General features: G+C 46.1%; 1 protein-coding gene across 2 annotated transcripts in view; it reads left to right on the top strand.

The window, feature by feature from the left end:
• Window positions 1-1,818: 1,818 nt before the first annotated feature.
• Window positions 1,819-17,370, top strand: part of ADCY5 (adenylate cyclase 5) — a 223,838-nt gene continuing 208,286 nt past the window's right edge. For both annotated transcript variants that reach the window (XM_027804760.2, XM_027804753.2), the window contains exon 1: window positions 1,819-3,823. In XM_027804760.2, the coding sequence (XP_027660561.1) occupies window positions 2,813-3,823 (1,011 nt within the window). In that variant the 5' untranslated portion in view covers window positions 1,819-2,812. The remainder of the gene's footprint in view (window positions 3,824-17,370) is intronic.

The raw sequence follows: 17,370 nt of genomic DNA, 5'->3' as shown, positions 1-17,370 counted from the left end.
CCCTGGCTTAGACCCAGTGGTGAAACAAGAAACTCAAAATTATTTGGCCCGTTACCTGAGCAATGTTTTGTTGACTTTCAGAACTAAATGTAGTAAGATGTTGAGTTGGATCTGGAAGGTGCCTGGTTCTTACGCATACCTACTTAGTCATTTTCTGTCAAGCAGAATTAATTTTACACGTTGTAGGTGTTCTTTCTCCCTTTTGCTTGATTTTACAGTTCCACAATTTTGTGAAAAAGTGTGATCTTTAATGGCTTTGAGAGAATAACCCCAAAATGGGACTTTGTGTACAAAACAAAAAGACTTGTCCCAATTTACAACCCACTGAAGAATTGTTTCACTGTCTTTATCCTTAAGAGTTCAGACGCTGTGCAGCCAGCATAACCAACCACAGAATTTTTGAGTTTTGTTCTAGTGTATGGATAGTGACAGCATTGTATAATATTCCAAAAAAATATAAATTCCATTTGAAAGACAGTAGTATTTATATATAAAAATGTCTCCTCATGGTAAGGGAACCGAATACAATCTTGATTGGCTGCAGCAAGTAGCATCTAGCAGGAAAATGCCACATAAGTGGGTACCACTGTAATAGTCACATGCATTTGTGGTTTGTTTAGTCAAAATCTTTAACTGTGTATCCCTGGTAAGTAGAAGATGCTCTGTGGAAACCACTGCTGAAAATTCTGCATGTGATTTTACAAACCTTCAGTGAAATGCAGAAAGGCCTAAATTGCTGTAGTTTGTGGAGTTAACTTGCATGTGTAAAGAACATGTGAAGGGCTTGTGTTTGGAAAGTTACCTGGTTTTTCCAACTTTATCCACCAATGCTACCTCTCTACAAACCTTGCCTTATCTGTGGCCCTGGATAACCACAGCTTCACTACTAGGGAGCAGGGATGTTTGAAGAAACATCTATACAATTACGTTTCAGCTACTTAAGCTAAGCAGCTATCTGATTTGACAGCTTAATAAAACACGATACAGAACATCAAGTGATAATATTATTCTTAGTACCTATGATGCTTGCCTTCAAAACCCTGTAGATCATCAATTAAATTGACATCTGCAGAAAGAGCGGCTCATCCAAAGAACACTGTAGAAGTCTGCTGTTTGAAACGTGCTGGGAACGGCTGTGGTATCCTGCCACAAGCCAGCTCACCGGGCAAGAGGGTCCTCCCTCAGTAAGGCTGTGTCCCAACGCTGTGGGATGGCAGTGGGGGATGTAGTTTAAGTGGTTGGAAAAGAAACAAAGTCCAAATGCCTGCATTCATATTTTAGTCTTAATTGCGGTGTTAGTAGTAGGTCCAGCGATATAACGGGTACGGAGCTGGGTTTTTATCTGGGGTTTTACCTTCCTTGTTTCCCCAGTGGTTTGGCCAGCGGTTCTCAGTGGTGGCATTTCTGTCCTCTTGAGCAGGAGGCAGTTTCCTCCTTCCTCCGGGAAAGCTACCACACGTGAGCCCGCAGCCTCGGAGGCGAGGCAGAACATGGAGAAAAGCCCGCTTGCCTCCCGTTATGGCGGGGCCCGGCAAACCCCAGCCGCACTCCAGCGAGTGGGGCCGTTCCCCGGGCAGCCCCTCAGCGAGGCCGCCGCGGCGGCGCCTCAGGCAGCGCCCTCGGGAGGCGCCAACGGCCGGCGCGGCGCGCGAGCGCCGAAGGAGTTAACGGCCTGGGCTGCAAGCATTGGCGGGGCGGGGGACGGCGGCGGCCAATGGCGACGGGCGGCGGCGGGGGGCTCGCCAATGGGGGCCGGCGGGGGGCGGGGGCGGGGGCCGGCGCGGCCGGCGCCCGGTTGAATGGGGAGTACAAAGAGGCGCGGGGCCGGGACGGGCTGCCGCCGCCGTCCCTGACAGAGGCGTGCTGGGCCGCTGCCGCCCGTAGCGCTGCGCCGCCGCTCCGTTCCTGTGACAGCGCGGGGGAGGGAGCGCCGAGCCCCCGCCTTTTTTTTTTTTCCTTTTTTTTTTTTTTTTTTTTTTTTTTTTCCCCTCCTTCCTTTCCCTTCAGATTTGCTCATTTCTCCCCCTCCCCGGTGCCGTGGAAGAGGCGCTCCCGCCGCCCGAAGGCACCGCGGCGTAGCGGCGGCGGCGGCCGTGTGCATGAGCAGTGCGGCTGCCGCTGGCCCTGCCTTGCCACCGGGGCTCCGCCGCCGCCGCTGGGAGGCGAGGCGAGGCAGGGGCGCTGCCGCCGCAGCCCGGCCCGCCCCGGGCAGCCTCCCCCGCCGCGCCCAGGGCTCCCCCGGCAGGGCATGCTCCCGCAGGCTGCTGCGGCCCTACGAGCCTGAGCCTTATTGCCCTCCCCGCCGACCGGCCCGCGGCGAAACCGCCCGCCTCCCCGCGGGGCGGCCGGTGCCGCCGCCCGCCCGCCCTGCGCCCAGCCCCGAGCGGCGGGTGCCGGGCCGGCGCGGCGCGCTGCGATGCGATGCGGCGCCCCCGCGGCACCCCGAGCCCCCGCGGCTGCCGCGGGGCTGAGGGAGAGCTGCCCTGAGGCGGGGGGCGTCCCGGCCCCGGCGGCGCCGAGCTCGCTCGGGGGTGTCGAAGCACCGGGGCCGGCGATGGCGCCCGCCGTGCTGCACTGAGGGGTCCCCCGGGGAGACCCCGGCTCTGGGGGACACCTGGCTCCTCTGGAGACTTTGGGGGTATTTGCGGGTTTTGCCTTTTTTCTATCCCCCCCCTTTTTTTTTTTTTCCATTTTTGCCCCTTTCCCCACTGTCTTTTGGGGTTTCTTCTCAGCTGCGCACCCCCTGCGGTGGGGGAGCCCCCTGCACCAGCTCGGCGGTTGTCCCCTCGCCCGCTGCCCCTTCCCGCCGGGCATGTCCCGCTCCAACAGCGTCAGCCCCCCGGGCTTCGGCGGCCCCTCGCCCTGGGCAGGCTCCGAGCAGCACCGCTCGGCCTGGGGCGAGGCGGAGGCCCGGGCCAATGGCTACTCCTACCCGCCGCCTCCCAACAGGTCCTCGGGCAAGAAGGCCTCCCGCATGCTGAGCAGGTGGAGGAGCGAGGAAGACTATGAGCCCCAGGCGAGCCGGAGCCACGGGGAGAGTGGCTGCAGGATGATGAGTTTTAGGTCCAAATCTGCTTGGCAGGAGCATGGTGACGACAGCCGACGTCACCGGTCCCGCCACCCACCCGGCGGTGATTCCACCACTGCCCCCAACAATGCCAGCCCCCGGCAGCTGGGGGAGCAGGGGGAGGTACGGCCCCGGTCCGTGGAGCTGGGGTTGGAGGAGAGACGCATCAAGGCCAAGATCGAGGAGCTGGAGGAGGAGGACGGCGACGAGGGGGACTCCGAAGCGGCCTTCTCCATGGGCAGCTGTTGCAGCAGCCTGCTGCAAATCTTCAGGTCCAAGAAGTTCCAGTCAGAGAAACTGGAGCGCCTCTACCAGCGCTACTTCTTCCGGCTCAACCAGAGCAGCCTCACCATGCTCATGGCCGTGCTGGTGCTGGTCTGCGTGGTCATGCTGATCTTCCATGCTGCGCACGGCCACTACGAGGTATCCTACGTCGTGGTGCTCTCTCTGGCCATCCTGCTGATGGTGGTGCTGTGCATGGTGTGCAACCGCAACGACTTCCACCAGGACCACATGTGGTTGGCGTGCTACTCTGTCATCCTGGTGATCCTGGCAGTGCAAGTGGTAGGGGTTCTACTGGTGTGGCCCAGGAGTGCCTCAGAGGGCATCTGGTGGACCGTCTTCTTTATCTACAGCATCTACACGCTGCTGCCGGTGCGGATGAGGGCTGCGGTCATCAGCGGGGTGGTGCTCTCCGCCATCCACCTGGCCGTCTCCCTCAAGATCAACGCGGAGGATAAGTTCCTCCTGAAGCAGGTAGGCGAGCCCCGAGCGGTTCGGGTGTGCGCTCAGCGGCCCCCACCTGCCCGCCGTGTTGAAGGGTGAGGAAAGTCAGAGGGTTTGTCTGACTTCCACAGGCCTGCCCAATGCTGGAAGGCTGACAGGGCTTTCAGTCGAACCCCTAGGTTATCTGCTATGAGGTGGGATGCTGTATGACATGGTGGCTAGCCTGTAATCTTGCTTTTTTTTTATAGCTGTGGTGTTTCCTCGTTGCTGCTTTCTGTTAAGGCTTTAAACGTTTAAGAAGTGTGCCTTACTGGTTTCCCGTGATTGCTGCTCCAGCGCTGTCAGCCAGCCCTGCTAATGCCCTTCAGTTGTATTTAACGTAAATAGCTCCGCGTTAAGCACACCTGTGGAATGGTATCCGTGCCTGCTGCCGTGTTACCAAGAAATGTGTGGAAAGCCTTGCCATTTTTGTCAGCTAGAGGTTATCCTTGTGTGTCACTCCCAAGTCTGGGTTTGGTGTCACTGTAGTGCTTGCTTGTGCGTCGCAGAGTGTGCTCCATGGGGATGTGGAGCTTTTGGTTGAGCGAGAAGGTGTTTTGCTCACAGATGTGCTGGAAATATCTATGGTGAAGAAGCCCAGGGTTCATATACAGCCAGAAAAAAAAAAAAAAAGTTTTTTAAAAAAGTATAAATGTAGACTATACTTTAGCTGTGATATTATGTTTAACTGGAGCAATTCAGTTCACGGGAACAATAAGACTATTATCGAATGCATTACAGTGCAATTTTTAATTACCATATCTGTATAAACAACAGCAATACAAGGCGTCGCTCTTCTTTTCAAGCAAGCAAGCAGCCTTGGGGCTCATGTGCTTTAAGCTTGCCAGACACATTGGCAATCAGGAAACCATTCACTTAAAACATTGTAGCTATGTGGTAATTAATCGTCATCCTGATGAACAGGATTCTGAACAAGGCTGAGACTGTCACAGATACAGCCCTGATGCTTGTATGTAACTGGGGACTGTATATTAAAATCAGGTGTTTGGTAGCTTTACAGCCCTGTCACATAATATGAAATAAAGCCTTGCATTTGCAGTGCCTGCCTCGAGTCTTACTTCTGAGTCCTTTTGCGTTCCACCTGCTGCAGCATCAGGAAAAGTTGTAGGGCTTAAATAAAACTTTGCTGGGATGGGGTTGTCGCTGCTCTGCTCCACAGAATAGCCCATGAAGTTACTCTTTTCTCTCCCCACTGCCCAGTTAAGCCTGCTTGGACAGTTTCTGGCTTTGTTCTTAGCTTGTTACAGATATTTTTATAAACTGTACATGGCATATTTTGCTTATGCGTGATATAAATGGCTTTTTGTACATTTCCAGCAGAGCATATGCTGTGAGCAGGGCAGTTGCTGTTTTTCTGCTTGACTTAGAAAAATTTGCTAATGGTCTTAGCTCTTCCTCGTTGGGGCTCTGGTCCTGCAAAGCCTTGTGCATGCTCTTAACTTTATAAACCGAGACTTGTTCTATTGAATTCAGTGTGTTTGGAGGCTGCATTCTTACATATGAAGGCAAAGCTTGTCATGATTATGACCAGTAGACTTAAAAGTCTGTTACGAGCAAAGCTGAGTTTGAAGGATACTAACAAGTACATAAAGTATTGTTATGTTGGAGTGTTGCTAACTGTATTTTTATGGGAAGAAGCCTAAATTACAAAGGCCAGAAGATTGACTCCCTAAGTAGGGGATCTGGGATCATTACAGTTCCTTCCCTTTCTAAGTGCAGCAGGATTATTTGTAAGAGGTAGGGCTTGTGTATAAATGTGCACTTGTCAAAGGTAAATACACGGGCAGTAGATGATGGTACGGTATGTACAAATCTGTGCATTACACAGTTGCTTTCGCTTCCATACTAGATTTGGTCAAACTAGTTGGGTTTTCCTGCAGTTAGTTAATGAGGAACGTCTTAGGATGTGCTCTTACTTTGTTTTCAAAGGCAGAGTGTCTCTCTGTGTTGCGGGGGTTTTTTTTGTACTAACACCAAATGCCAGTCTCTATCTTGCTGCGGTCTACGTTGGCGTAGCTCTGGCTGAATTCAGTGGGGTTGTACAAGGCCAAGAATCAGATTCCTTGCACGTTTGCGTATGAACATGAGCCGCTATCTCTGGCTGTTTGATAGAAAAATCTGTTTCTGCTGAGCACGTTGCCTCACATCTATTAACAGGCCTTCCTCACTGGGGCTGTATCTCGTTGCCATGGAAATCTGTTCTGTTCAGCTCTGCCCCACTGATGCACACAAGCCCTGTTTTCCCCCTTCAAACTACTGGGGCGAAGGCAGATGAAGACCACATAAAATGAGAAGAGGGGGTTAAGTTGTTTTCAGTGACTTCATGCTGGCAGTCACATCAGCCTGGGTTTTGTGGAGCAGAAGTGGATGTTGAATGCATTTGTGACTACGTGACCAGATGGTTCTTTATCCATGGCAGTCACAGAAGAAAGGCTGGTTAGGATGTGTATCCCCTTTCCTCTCTTTTTCATGGCATTTTAAACCATAATACTTAAGCAAGTTCTTTGTGGGGGCTCTTTTCTTTTAATCTTGTCCCAGTTGTTTCCAAGCCAGGAAAAATCATACACTCTTGTTATGATCCACTAACATTCAAAGCGGCGTGACTCTTGTGTGGACTGTTGTGCACTTTTGTGAGGCTCAGGAGCCTGTTAAAAAGTTTGCTGCTTCTCTTTCTCAAGAGAGTAAAATCCTTGGCTGTAGATCCCTTTTGGGAGAAAGGCAACTTGTTGGATTCCCTTGCTGAGGAATTTTATGCTTTTATTGTCTGAATTACCTTCTCCTAGCACTACTGAACTTATCTGCCGCCAAGCTCTCTGGTCTGAGGCTATGCTAGTCAGGCTTCATGAAAGGGTTAAGGCGGTCCTCTATTTCTGAGTCGGTAAAGTGACAGGAGTAAAGGTAGTTGTGATTGTTCAGTCTTAGATGGGCTGTTTTTTTTTAATAATTCTTCTGGGGTCACTGGACTTGGGAAGTAGGCTCTGACTTCTTTTTACTACCTGGAGGAGTCTGGGGTCTGTCTTGCTAAAGAGTGCCTTGAGCACCCCTAGCAAAACCAACAGGTATACTTGGTACCTCTGTGAGTCTGATCAGGTAGGGGCAATGACCTCGGCTTTTCAAATTGATGTTTGATTAGAACAAAAAAGCTAAATAATGCAAATTATTGCATTATATTCAGAAGTTATCCAATGCTGAGGGAGGGGAGAAAAAGAAATTGTGTTTGAGGATTTACTCGCATCCAAAGACTGCTGCCAGAAGCAGAGCCCGTTAAGTATGTGACGCTTCGCCAATTACAAATCTTGATTACTTAAATTGATGCTTGATCAATTAATTCTTGAGGGACTGCTTTCAGATTTATTGGGGAGGGGATGACTGCTTTTGTCTTCAAGTTTGTGCCCTTGTGTTATTCTGGGACAGTCTGGATTACAAATATGTTACAATGTACACAAGACCATGTCTTCCTCTCCTTGTTATATATAGTGTATCTGGTTTTAGGCCAACCTTTTCCATAGGTTGGTTTTGATACGCTTTTGGGCTCTGAAAACACATCCAACTCTAGGATTCATCTAAGAAGTAATTTACATGCAAATGAGACTATCTAATACTTCACTGAGAAAGAAATATCCTATTTATCAATACACTGTCCTGCATTCACAACAAAGATGATACTGAGATTTAGTCTATGTTCTGGTAGGAATAAGCTACCTAGCTGATCCGCAAACTTGTACAGATGTATGGAAGAACTTACAGCATGTGGGTTGCAGATGCTTAAGTCATGTGAGCAGACCAGCTGCCCTCAGTGCAGATAGTCTTGAGTAAGCACTGGCATTTTTGCAAGACTAGGAGCTAAGGGACAAGGAGTTTCACAACAGAGTTTATTGGGCTCTGAAGCAGACTTAAAAAGGGATGGGGATTGTGGGTGGGGGACCAGGAGTAAGGGATAAAAACATCAAACAAACCTGTGGACTGAGGTTAGATTTGCTCCTGTTTTCCCATCCAAACCTGTTTTATTGTAACTTTCTGAGGTTCCTTGCTCAAGGATACAGTTAAGCTTTTGTAGTTTATTAACTCAGTGTGAGCGGGTGACTGTTAAGGTACCACAAAACCAGACGACTGGGAAAGATAAATACTTTTTGTCTTGTGTCAGTATCCCTATCGAAAGAGAAACTGAAATGCTCCAGTTGCTTTCCTCTCCAAATACTACTGCAAAGCTTCTGCAAAGGCTCTCTGATAGCACAGTTCTGAACAGCTGCCCCAGTGCATGGCTCTTGTTTATGGCACTCCGATTCAAGGCTCCTGATGCTGAGGTACTTCTTGCTCAGCCCATTTCCATATGCCTCCATCATAACAACATTACATTAGTACTCCTCATCCTTCACTTCTGAGAACTGTGTATGTGCTGGCCTTTCTCCCTGTCAGTCCACGTTAATGGTACATGATTGATCCACAGCTGCACGGTGGTTCTCTCGAAAGTGTAGCATTTCAGTTTAACCATTTATAGGAAGATGCTGGTGTGAAAACGTGTGCAGTTTCTCGTTTTCCTTTCCCTAAATAAACTGTCACTTCAGCAGGGCTAAAACCAGCTTCTCACTGTAATAGGATATCGACTTGAGTCTGGTGGATATCTTCTAGTGTCTCGTAAAGATGCTTTTTAGGTGCAATTTAAATCTCATTCAACAAGAAGCTAGTCATATAGCAGGAGAAATAGTACTGTATGTTCCATCTCAGCCTCACTGTGCTTAAGATATGTAGGTGATGACTGGTTTTGAGACTAACAGATTCTCAGAAGTGAATTACTCAAGTCACTGTATTGTACTTTCGTTGTCTTTGAGTGGCTTTTATTTGTAACGGAGAGATGAGCTACCTGAAATGCAGATAGATCTGTGTGTCACTTTTCTTACAGTTGTTTGATGCCTGTTTTACTTTTGTCCACCTGGAAAATAAATTTGAGTAATGTTCATTTAGGGTGTGATTTTTAAGGCAGTTGGCTACGTGGGGCCAGATACCATGTGCCTCACACAGCACTTAATGTCCTGTTCTGCATAAACATTGATATCAGTAGAGCTCTTGTATGGTAAGATGTGCTCCAGCACTGCTAACAACTAAAGAATCTGCCCAAGCAACAATTTGACTGAAGTTTGTAAAATTTGATGGTTTGTGGTCTTTTGTTCAGGGAAATAATGGTAATCCAAAATATTCAGTAACCATTGCATTGGTAGTTGTCTCCCTAGTGTAATTCTGTAACAGAGGTAATTAAGTCCCTGAGGTATTATATATCAGTTAGTCCTTAGTAGGAATATTGTCTGGATCTCTTGGGAATGTGTGTCTTGCTTGAGGTTTACAAAGGCATATCTGTTTTTCTTATCTCCTAAATTACCCTATGATCCTGCCACCTCCTAATCTCCCCCCTCTTTATCCTCCTTCCCACTACCCTGCATTAGTTTGATATTTCACTGTAACGTACACTGGTTAGTGTAATAGAGTGCTGTGTGTCTAATTTTTTCTGCGTTCCTAGATTCTTAGTAGGTTTGTTGTCTTGGTAAACTGACCCATTTGTCTTAATTCCTCTCAGCCTTGCGGTAGCAATTGCAATCTTATAGCTGGCTTGGATCTTGGTGAATTGAAGAAAAAGCTTGATGGAGAAGATTTAGGTGCATTGCTCTGCCAGATAAGCTCATTCCAGCAAAAGGCTTGTCCTTCTAGACATTTTATGACATGCTTGAAAAGGCAGGGTGTGCTAGTTCTGCTTATTTCTGGAGAGGTGAAGATACTTCAGCAAAAGGTTGGAATTCATCAAGACGCATGAGGCAGAAGGATAGCTTTCTACGCCCTAATCGTACAAATCAGTTATTGACTTGTCCCTCAGTGTCCCAAGCTCGATGGCTTGGTTTGACACCAGTGTGACCCTTATACCCTAACTTGGACAGGTCTCTGACAGAGTATCTTATTTATGTGGTCTTTTGTGAGTAACTGCATTCAGATGATTTAAAAACCTGAACGGTACTAGAAACAAAATCCTGATTATCCTGGTGTTAATGGCTCGCTGGAACTTGTCGTGCCCTCTTGGAGCCTGAATTGGCTCAGCTCTTCCTAAATGCCCTTTTGCTCAGAGTTCACAGTTGCTTGGGCAGCACTGCCAAGGTCTGGGGTGCAAGAGGACTGGGACTCTGCCCAGCTGGAATGTGAACTTTGGGCACCAGATTGTCCTCCAAATGCATTCAATTTCTGTTTGATTAGCTAATCTTTCAGTCATGTGCCATAGCTCCCTCTCAGTCTTTTAAGAAAATTGGAACAATTACTAACTTTTGGGCCATTGCAGTAGTTGGAACAGTTACAGCCTTTTGGGAAGAGCTGGTTTGTCTTCATATTTTGGTACTGGATATTACTCTCCTTTTCCAATTGAACTAAAAGAACTTTCCTTCTGTCCTGCTAGGAGATGCAATGAAAAATCTCCCACAGCAGCTGGAACACTGAGAGGTAAAAAACGAAATTATTTTGGCAGCAGCTTCCATATGTGTGGTGAAGTCGTCCACCCTGTAGCTGGTACTGGCTTCTGAGAACGTGCTTTGAAGAGTTCCTGTCTTCCTTTTTTTTTTTTCTTTTTTTCTTGGTGTTTTTTTTTTTTTTTCTCCATCACCACCCCCACCCCCCAACCCCTCATGCAGGTGGGTGCAGTTCTGACAAAATGCCCACTTTTGTTTGGAGAGGTAGAAGACAGGGCTCCAAGTTTTGCTAGCCTTGGGCAAGCTTTATCTTCCCATCTGCTTTGCACTGTAGGATTTAAACGGCACCTTGCACAGGTGATCTGTACCCAGAAGATGCAATGATGTAACGCAGAGGGAGCTGGAGTGCACCAGTCTCCGAGACTCCCTGCTATGTGATTTCATGGTAAGCTATGTGTTTTCTTTCCATGGCCCAGCAGGGTTGGACAGTGATAAAGTGTGTGCGAAGTATGTGAAGATTCACAGCTTCTGGGAAGTGGGTGAGGTTCCTGTATAACTGCTGTGTGACTTTTTTCATCTTCTGTGAGTCCTGTGTTTTGATGTGGGATACACTCGGTGTTAGTTCCTTCCCACCTTCTGAAGTCTAGCCTAGTGATCTGAACTTGTGATGTCTTGCATCCAGGGGATGCTCTTTCTTCTTTTTGTTTTGACATTGATGATACTTTTCAAAAAAATAAAAATGTTTTTGTCTCTACTTGAGATGTATCCAGCTGCTGCCAGAAATGTAATTTGGTTCATTATTATGGAGTCCTCAGGCTAGGTAAAAACCCAAGGGGAAATCTCATGTGAATGAAAAAACACAACCCCAAAGATATTAAAAAATATAATCTAGTTATGAGGGGGTGTGAGAAACAGACAAGAATTTTAATATTTGTCTCCTGAACTCCAAAATGTTCTCACCTTATCACAGGAAAGCTTGAAGTTTCTAGCACTTAATAAGATCACACATAAAACGGCTGTCAGGCCAAGACAAGAGTCAAAATGCTTTTTAGCACCTGTGACTGGGCCACTCCCAAGGAAATACCAATGTTTTATGATGGTGATAAGTCTTGCCAGCTTCATCACTGTCAGGATGAAGTACAGGTACAGGAATGGCATCATTGAACAGATCTGTAGTAGAATTTAGCATGAGATGGTCTTATTCTGACAGCCAGAGAAATGGACTGAATGCAATTTAAAGCTCTACCTTCCACCTTCAACTTTGCGTTTGAACGTTCAGGGAGCCCTTCTCCCATCAGAAGCCTGGTGGTTAGACAAATTTGTGAACTGCTTCAGCCAGACACAGGTCAGTTTTGCACCACAAAGATGATGTATTTACAAGTGGTAAGAGACCCCACCATTTAAGAATTCATGGACAGTGTTGGCATCACCAACAGTATTGCTTCTAGTGCCAGGCTGGCCTCACTGACGCTGAGTGGGATTTTTGTTACAGCATTTACTACAGAAAGTTTCATTATATTGTCAGTCTTTGTTCTGCAAATGAAATACGTACTTTTTTTTCTTCGTATTTATAAGTCACTAACGTGATTGCAATGTATCCTTACTCTTTCCCAGACATCAAGAACACAAATCATATTTGTGTATTTAAGACACTATCCGGATTGTCTGTAGTAATAGCATCAAGCAAATCCAGGCTGCACTGTATGGTCATCGGTTGTGGCTTCTCCTACTTCATAGCAGCAGAAATACCAGAAGAGAAGTATATTTCAAAGGGTCATCAGTCCTGCCCTGATTTTGTTTTTAATTCCTCTAGCTAGACCTCTTCTTCTGTGGTTTTGAGTGATGAGTTTTCAGATGCAATATTAAGCTTCCTTTTATTTTCATGGAAAGTTTTACACATCCATGCAACACCCATAAATTTTTTTCCTGTGAATTGGGCCTTTGTGGTACTGCTGTGCTTTGCTAGCATCCTCCTTTTTCCTGGGAAACGTTCCTCTTTTTTTTTCTTTTTTTTTTTGAGATTAAAGCTGCTCTACAAATTTAACGTACACATTCTGCTAGTATCAGAGTGCATCTTTGCAGACAGTAAACAAAGGACTGTGCTGATGCAACAGAGGGCGAATATAAATGAAGAAAGGTTTGTCTTTTCTTTTTTTGTGTTTCCCCCGGACATTAGAAATTGATCTCTCAAAGCAGCAACTTACGTACACTGTTTATTCCTTAAACGTGTTTGCAGCTTGTATAAGACATTCTGTCTCACTTCATAGTCAAAAGAAAAGGCTACGACATTGCTTGCAGGAATCTGTCATAAAACATTGCTAATGCAGACAGTTCCCTGGCTGTGTTTTCCCCTCCAGAAAAAGCCATAGCTCCTTCTCATTATTCCCTGCTCTAGACTAAATGCTACAAGTACTGATCTCTGTGTCCCTCAGAATCTGAAAACTGAGTTCTTAGACCTAGCAATGTGGTAAGAGAGTACTCAAATCGGTATTTCTAAAAAGAGTAGTTTGCTGGACAGCCCACAGATGACAGAGCTACTCAGACATGCTTGCTGAGTGAACTCTCTCAGGTGGCTGGGAGGTACCCAACAGCAGCTTTGTGTGTATTCTTGATGTGTGGGTACCTATGTACAGAATTGCACAAATGGGTGGACCAAGGTATATGTTATTAATGAAGGTATTTTCAATTGTATGGGATTTCTTTCTTTTGGGCAGGTGGTTACTAGTAATCTCGTAGAGGAAGGGAAGAAATGTTCTGTGGTGCTAGGAAAGGAGGATGCTCTGCAGTGTGGTGGGAGACTATGTAATTAAAATGTCAGTCTCACTCATGCTAAAAGCTAACTGCAGTCTTTAAAACTGTTAAACGTGAAGCAGGTTACTAGTGGGAAGTGGGAACTGCTGTTGTGTGGTGAACTGGCTGGATCTTAAGGCCAGAAAGGAATACTGAGCTTTTTAACATTACTCACTGAACAATTCTTCTCTTACGTTTACTGATTTCTTCTGTTCAGATGGTGTGGAGGGAAAAAAAAATAGTTTAAATGCGGAATTGCACAATATTTGTCAGTTGAAAAAGCAATCTGCAGTGATCTCTGAAATGAAGGTGAACTGAACCAGTACTTTTTTTTCCTCTCCTCTCTTAGTAAGACAGGATTATAACACCCTGTGATGGAACATATTGGGGGTATTTTCCTGCTCAAGGTGGCGGCATCTACTTAAAACATAACACAGATGGTCATGTTAGTTTGTGAAGGGGCTCTGACATCATGCCCAGATTTTGTACTGGGTAATTATGTTCTTGCCTTTTTAATTGATGTTGAATATGGAGTCTTTCTTCACTCCATTTCTATTCTGGACTCTTCGGTAGTACACCACCAAATAGCTGCTGTGCATATGGGAGTTGTACTATCATATCTGAGAAATTTGCAAGGCTGTTGACAAGCCAGAAAAATGAGGGGATAGAGCACAAACTTGTATCTTCTTAGTTGTGTTGGTGTGCTGGAGAAAGTGTCACCCCCCTGGTATGACAGATGCACTGATAACTTTTGAAAGCTACAAAACCAGAGATGGTATGGTTGAGGGATACTTCCAGAGGTCAGCCATGCCATGCCATCCCACCGCACCAAGACAAGACCAAGTCAGCCTGAAGTGTTTGTGGCAAGTACTAATCAAAGATCCATCTGAAAAAAAACCTCTTTTGTATACGTGCTCTTTGGGATCACGACACATCAGTATGTGTTTTCTTTGTTTCTTTTGTTGTTGTTTTAGGCAAACAAGCAAGCACAGCCCTGGGTAGGAGCGGACAGTAAAGAAGAGATGTCCCTGACTAGAGCTCTGGCTGCTCTTAGCTGAAACTGACTCTTGGTTTTCCTTGTTTTACCTAACCCCAGCTCCCACCCCACCTGAAGCCTGAGGTTCTCCGTCACAAACAGTGCGTTTGTATAACACTTGGCGCAGTTGGGTCTCATTCCTGAATGAAGCCTTCTTGAAAGCACTACAGTACAAGCAATAAGCTTGAAGGTTAAATGTCATTTCACAGGTGATTTCTCTTTCAGTGCCTAGTCCTTCTCAGCTGTTAGAGTAGGTATACTTAGTTAACTTGTTAGCACTCCAGGGCTGTTCCAGGGGCTCTTAAAAGTGTGTGCTTTTTGCAGCCGTGGTTGAAGTGACTGTGAACAAATACTTAAGGAAGTATTTCCTGAAAATATTTTCATCTCCCATTAGAGAAAGTTAGGATATTGCATTTTTTTTTTCTTTCCTGATAATGTGTATCTGGCTGTAGTCGTGATGCTAAAGGTTTGTGCAAGTAATGTTGCCAGGGAAAGGTACCCAGGCAGATTAGTTCAACTGCAGTATAGCCCCCACTGTATAAAGGCTGTAGTCCACTGCCGGAATCACCTTGCTCTTCTATTTTAGATGCAAATGGACCTAGTTCATGTCATTCGCTTCCACTGGGAATGCAAACTAAATAGTCACGCTTGTTAAGGGGAGTGTTCACACATGTTTAAATAATTTTCTTCAGTTTATTTTGATAAACTTTTCTGAACAGACCAATCTTTACAGCAGTATCTCTAGGGTAAGACTGTAGCTTGTGTAAGTCAGGAGTACTTTATATTATTAACTTAGTGCATTGCCCATATATGCCATTTTCTATTAGAAGAGATGGTGTCACCTTCTGTGCTACGTGTTTACCCCCTTGGCAAGGGCTGGGGCCACTTGCGATAGGGACAGTCAAGAGAGGAGCTTATCTGTCATGTTTAGCCAGCCCTTGGCCCTGTTACCAAAGCTGCTTCTCAGTAGCCAGGTCACGAGTGTCTCCTTGATATGACTGTTTCTGTGCTAGGGATGGCAGTGACTGCTTACAACTCATCCTTCACAGAGAAATTGTCTGCTTTCAGAGCCTGGCCTCTTGCTTGAGGATGAGAGTAAACCTTTTCATTGCTAATTCCACAGCAGCTGTGACTGGGGCAATATACTGTAATAAGATGTAGTTCTGGGATCCAGGGTTATTAAATGCTTGAAGTGGCAGGTGACGCTCTTCTGTGTCTTTCCTGGCAGAATCTCCTTTGGTTTTATAGAATCCTTTAGGTTGGAAAAGACTTTTGAGATCATCATAATCCAACTGGTAACACAGGACTGTCAAGTCCACCACTAAACCATGTCCCTAAGCACTGCATCTACTTGTTTTATAAATACCTCCAGGAATGGTGATTCCACTACATCCCCGGGCAGCCTGTTCCAATGCTTGATCACGCTTCAGGGCAGAAATTTTTCCTAATCTCCAATCTAAACCTCCCCTGGCACAACTGGAGGCCATTTCTTCTTGTCCTGTTGCTTGTTACCTGGGTGGAAAGACCAATCCCCGCCTCCCTATAACCTCCTTTCAGGTAGTTTTAGAGATCAGTAGGGTCCCCCCAGTGGTTTCCATCAGCTCTTCTTTTGTTTAAGCATTTGCAATACTACATGTACTGTTCAGCCAGTGCCTTGCCACAGCATGAGCATATTGCTGTATGTAAAACTTCATGGGGAGAGATGCTGACAGCTTCCTGCATGCCAAACCTCCTGCTGAAGATTATTGGAGAAATACTGTACTCCATTCAAATGGGTGGCATTGTAATATTGGCTTGCTGGTGGAAACTTAGCGCTTGGGTCTGGGCAGGGTGCAAAAAATTGTTCTTTTCAGTAAAGAGAAAAAAAACCCAAACCCTGAAAGGTGCCCTCTGCACAAACAGTAGCCTTAGGGCTGCAATTCCCTGGGCTGAGTTGAATAACTTCTGAATCTTAACAGCCAGGATACCTTCTCCCTCTGCTATTCCCTGTCCCAGCCAGATCTAACAGGAATCTTACTTGTGTCTAAACCATACCCTAAATCCTTGTTGCCTTATCTAGTTTTTATTTAGCACCACAAGAAATTAGTTGGAATCTAAATGTGTTCTGCCTATCACCAAAAATACCTTTGCCCTCTGGCTGCTTGCAAAGTGCCTTTAACTCCCCTCAGGGCTATTTTTGTAGGAAGGAAGAGCTGGTGTAGAACAAAAGTGACTGATTTACACTGATCAATCCTCACATTACTGAAAGGCATCTGTCTGGTACTAGGCACCCTGCAGTACACATTTTTCAGAGAAATGCTGGTGAAAGATGTGTCTGCAGTGTCTCCTGTCTCTCTCCCTAGCTTGATTCCTCTGTAGGTCCTGGGAAAAAACAAAAACAAAAAAACAACAAAAAAACCAACAAAACCCCAAAAGCTTGAAAAGAAATACTGTAAAAAAATTTAGTAGTGAGAGGTGCATTTTCCTCTTCTTCACCCATATGGTAATGGATCACTGAGGGTTTGGTCATGTGTGCTTTAGCAGCAGTACCTGCCAAAGAGACAATCAAATTCAGTAACTGAAATGTTTTTTTGCTCCCAGCCCAGCTCAACTAAAAGTGTAGTCCATTTATTTGGACCAAAATAGTCTGTGAGGTGCACCTGTGCACCTGAGCTGCCAGATCAGAGGGGTGGATATCATCTAGGGAGAAAACAGATACAGCTGAAGGATGTTAAGGACAACATCTTGATAGGGACGTGCTGCTTTCAGAATTTGTTGGAGGGAAGAGCATAAAGCCCTATTTCCAGGAAATCCTTAACATAGCAGAAGAGAGGATGGCCAAGCATGGTCTTTTCACCTGCTGCAGCCCACCCTTCCTCTCCTGCTTCCTTGTTTTCAACTCCTTAACATTGTAAACAGCCACAGGAAAAGGCCCCAGGCAGTGCAGCTCTGTGTTGCTGCTGCTGGAGCTTATTTTTCTGGTGCACTTTACCTGAGCAGGTAGCGAGGATGAGCCCTGTCAGCTGTCAGCTTTCACTAACAGTCAAATGGCGTTGCTTACTGACAAAAGGAGAAATGGTTGCGTAAGGTACCTGCATTGCCCTGTGCTCCACAGTGACAGCAGAGAAGAGTTTGTTTCAGTGGCTGTTTTCTCCTCTTACCTTGGTAAGAAGCTCCAGACTTTGTTAATATCCTGAATGTCTCTTGGAGGTCTGGTTGAAATTTTGCTTTTTGGTATCTAAATAAACTGCAATGGATAACTTTATTAAAAA

This window comes from Falco cherrug, chromosome 8, assembly GCF_023634085.1.
Source record: "Falco cherrug isolate bFalChe1 chromosome 8, bFalChe1.pri, whole genome shotgun sequence".
Taxonomy (NCBI): Eukaryota; Metazoa; Chordata; class Aves; order Falconiformes; family Falconidae; genus Falco; species Falco cherrug.
The sequence above is the reverse complement of the archived record's forward strand: the minus strand, read 5'-3'. Positions and strand labels throughout refer to the sequence as shown.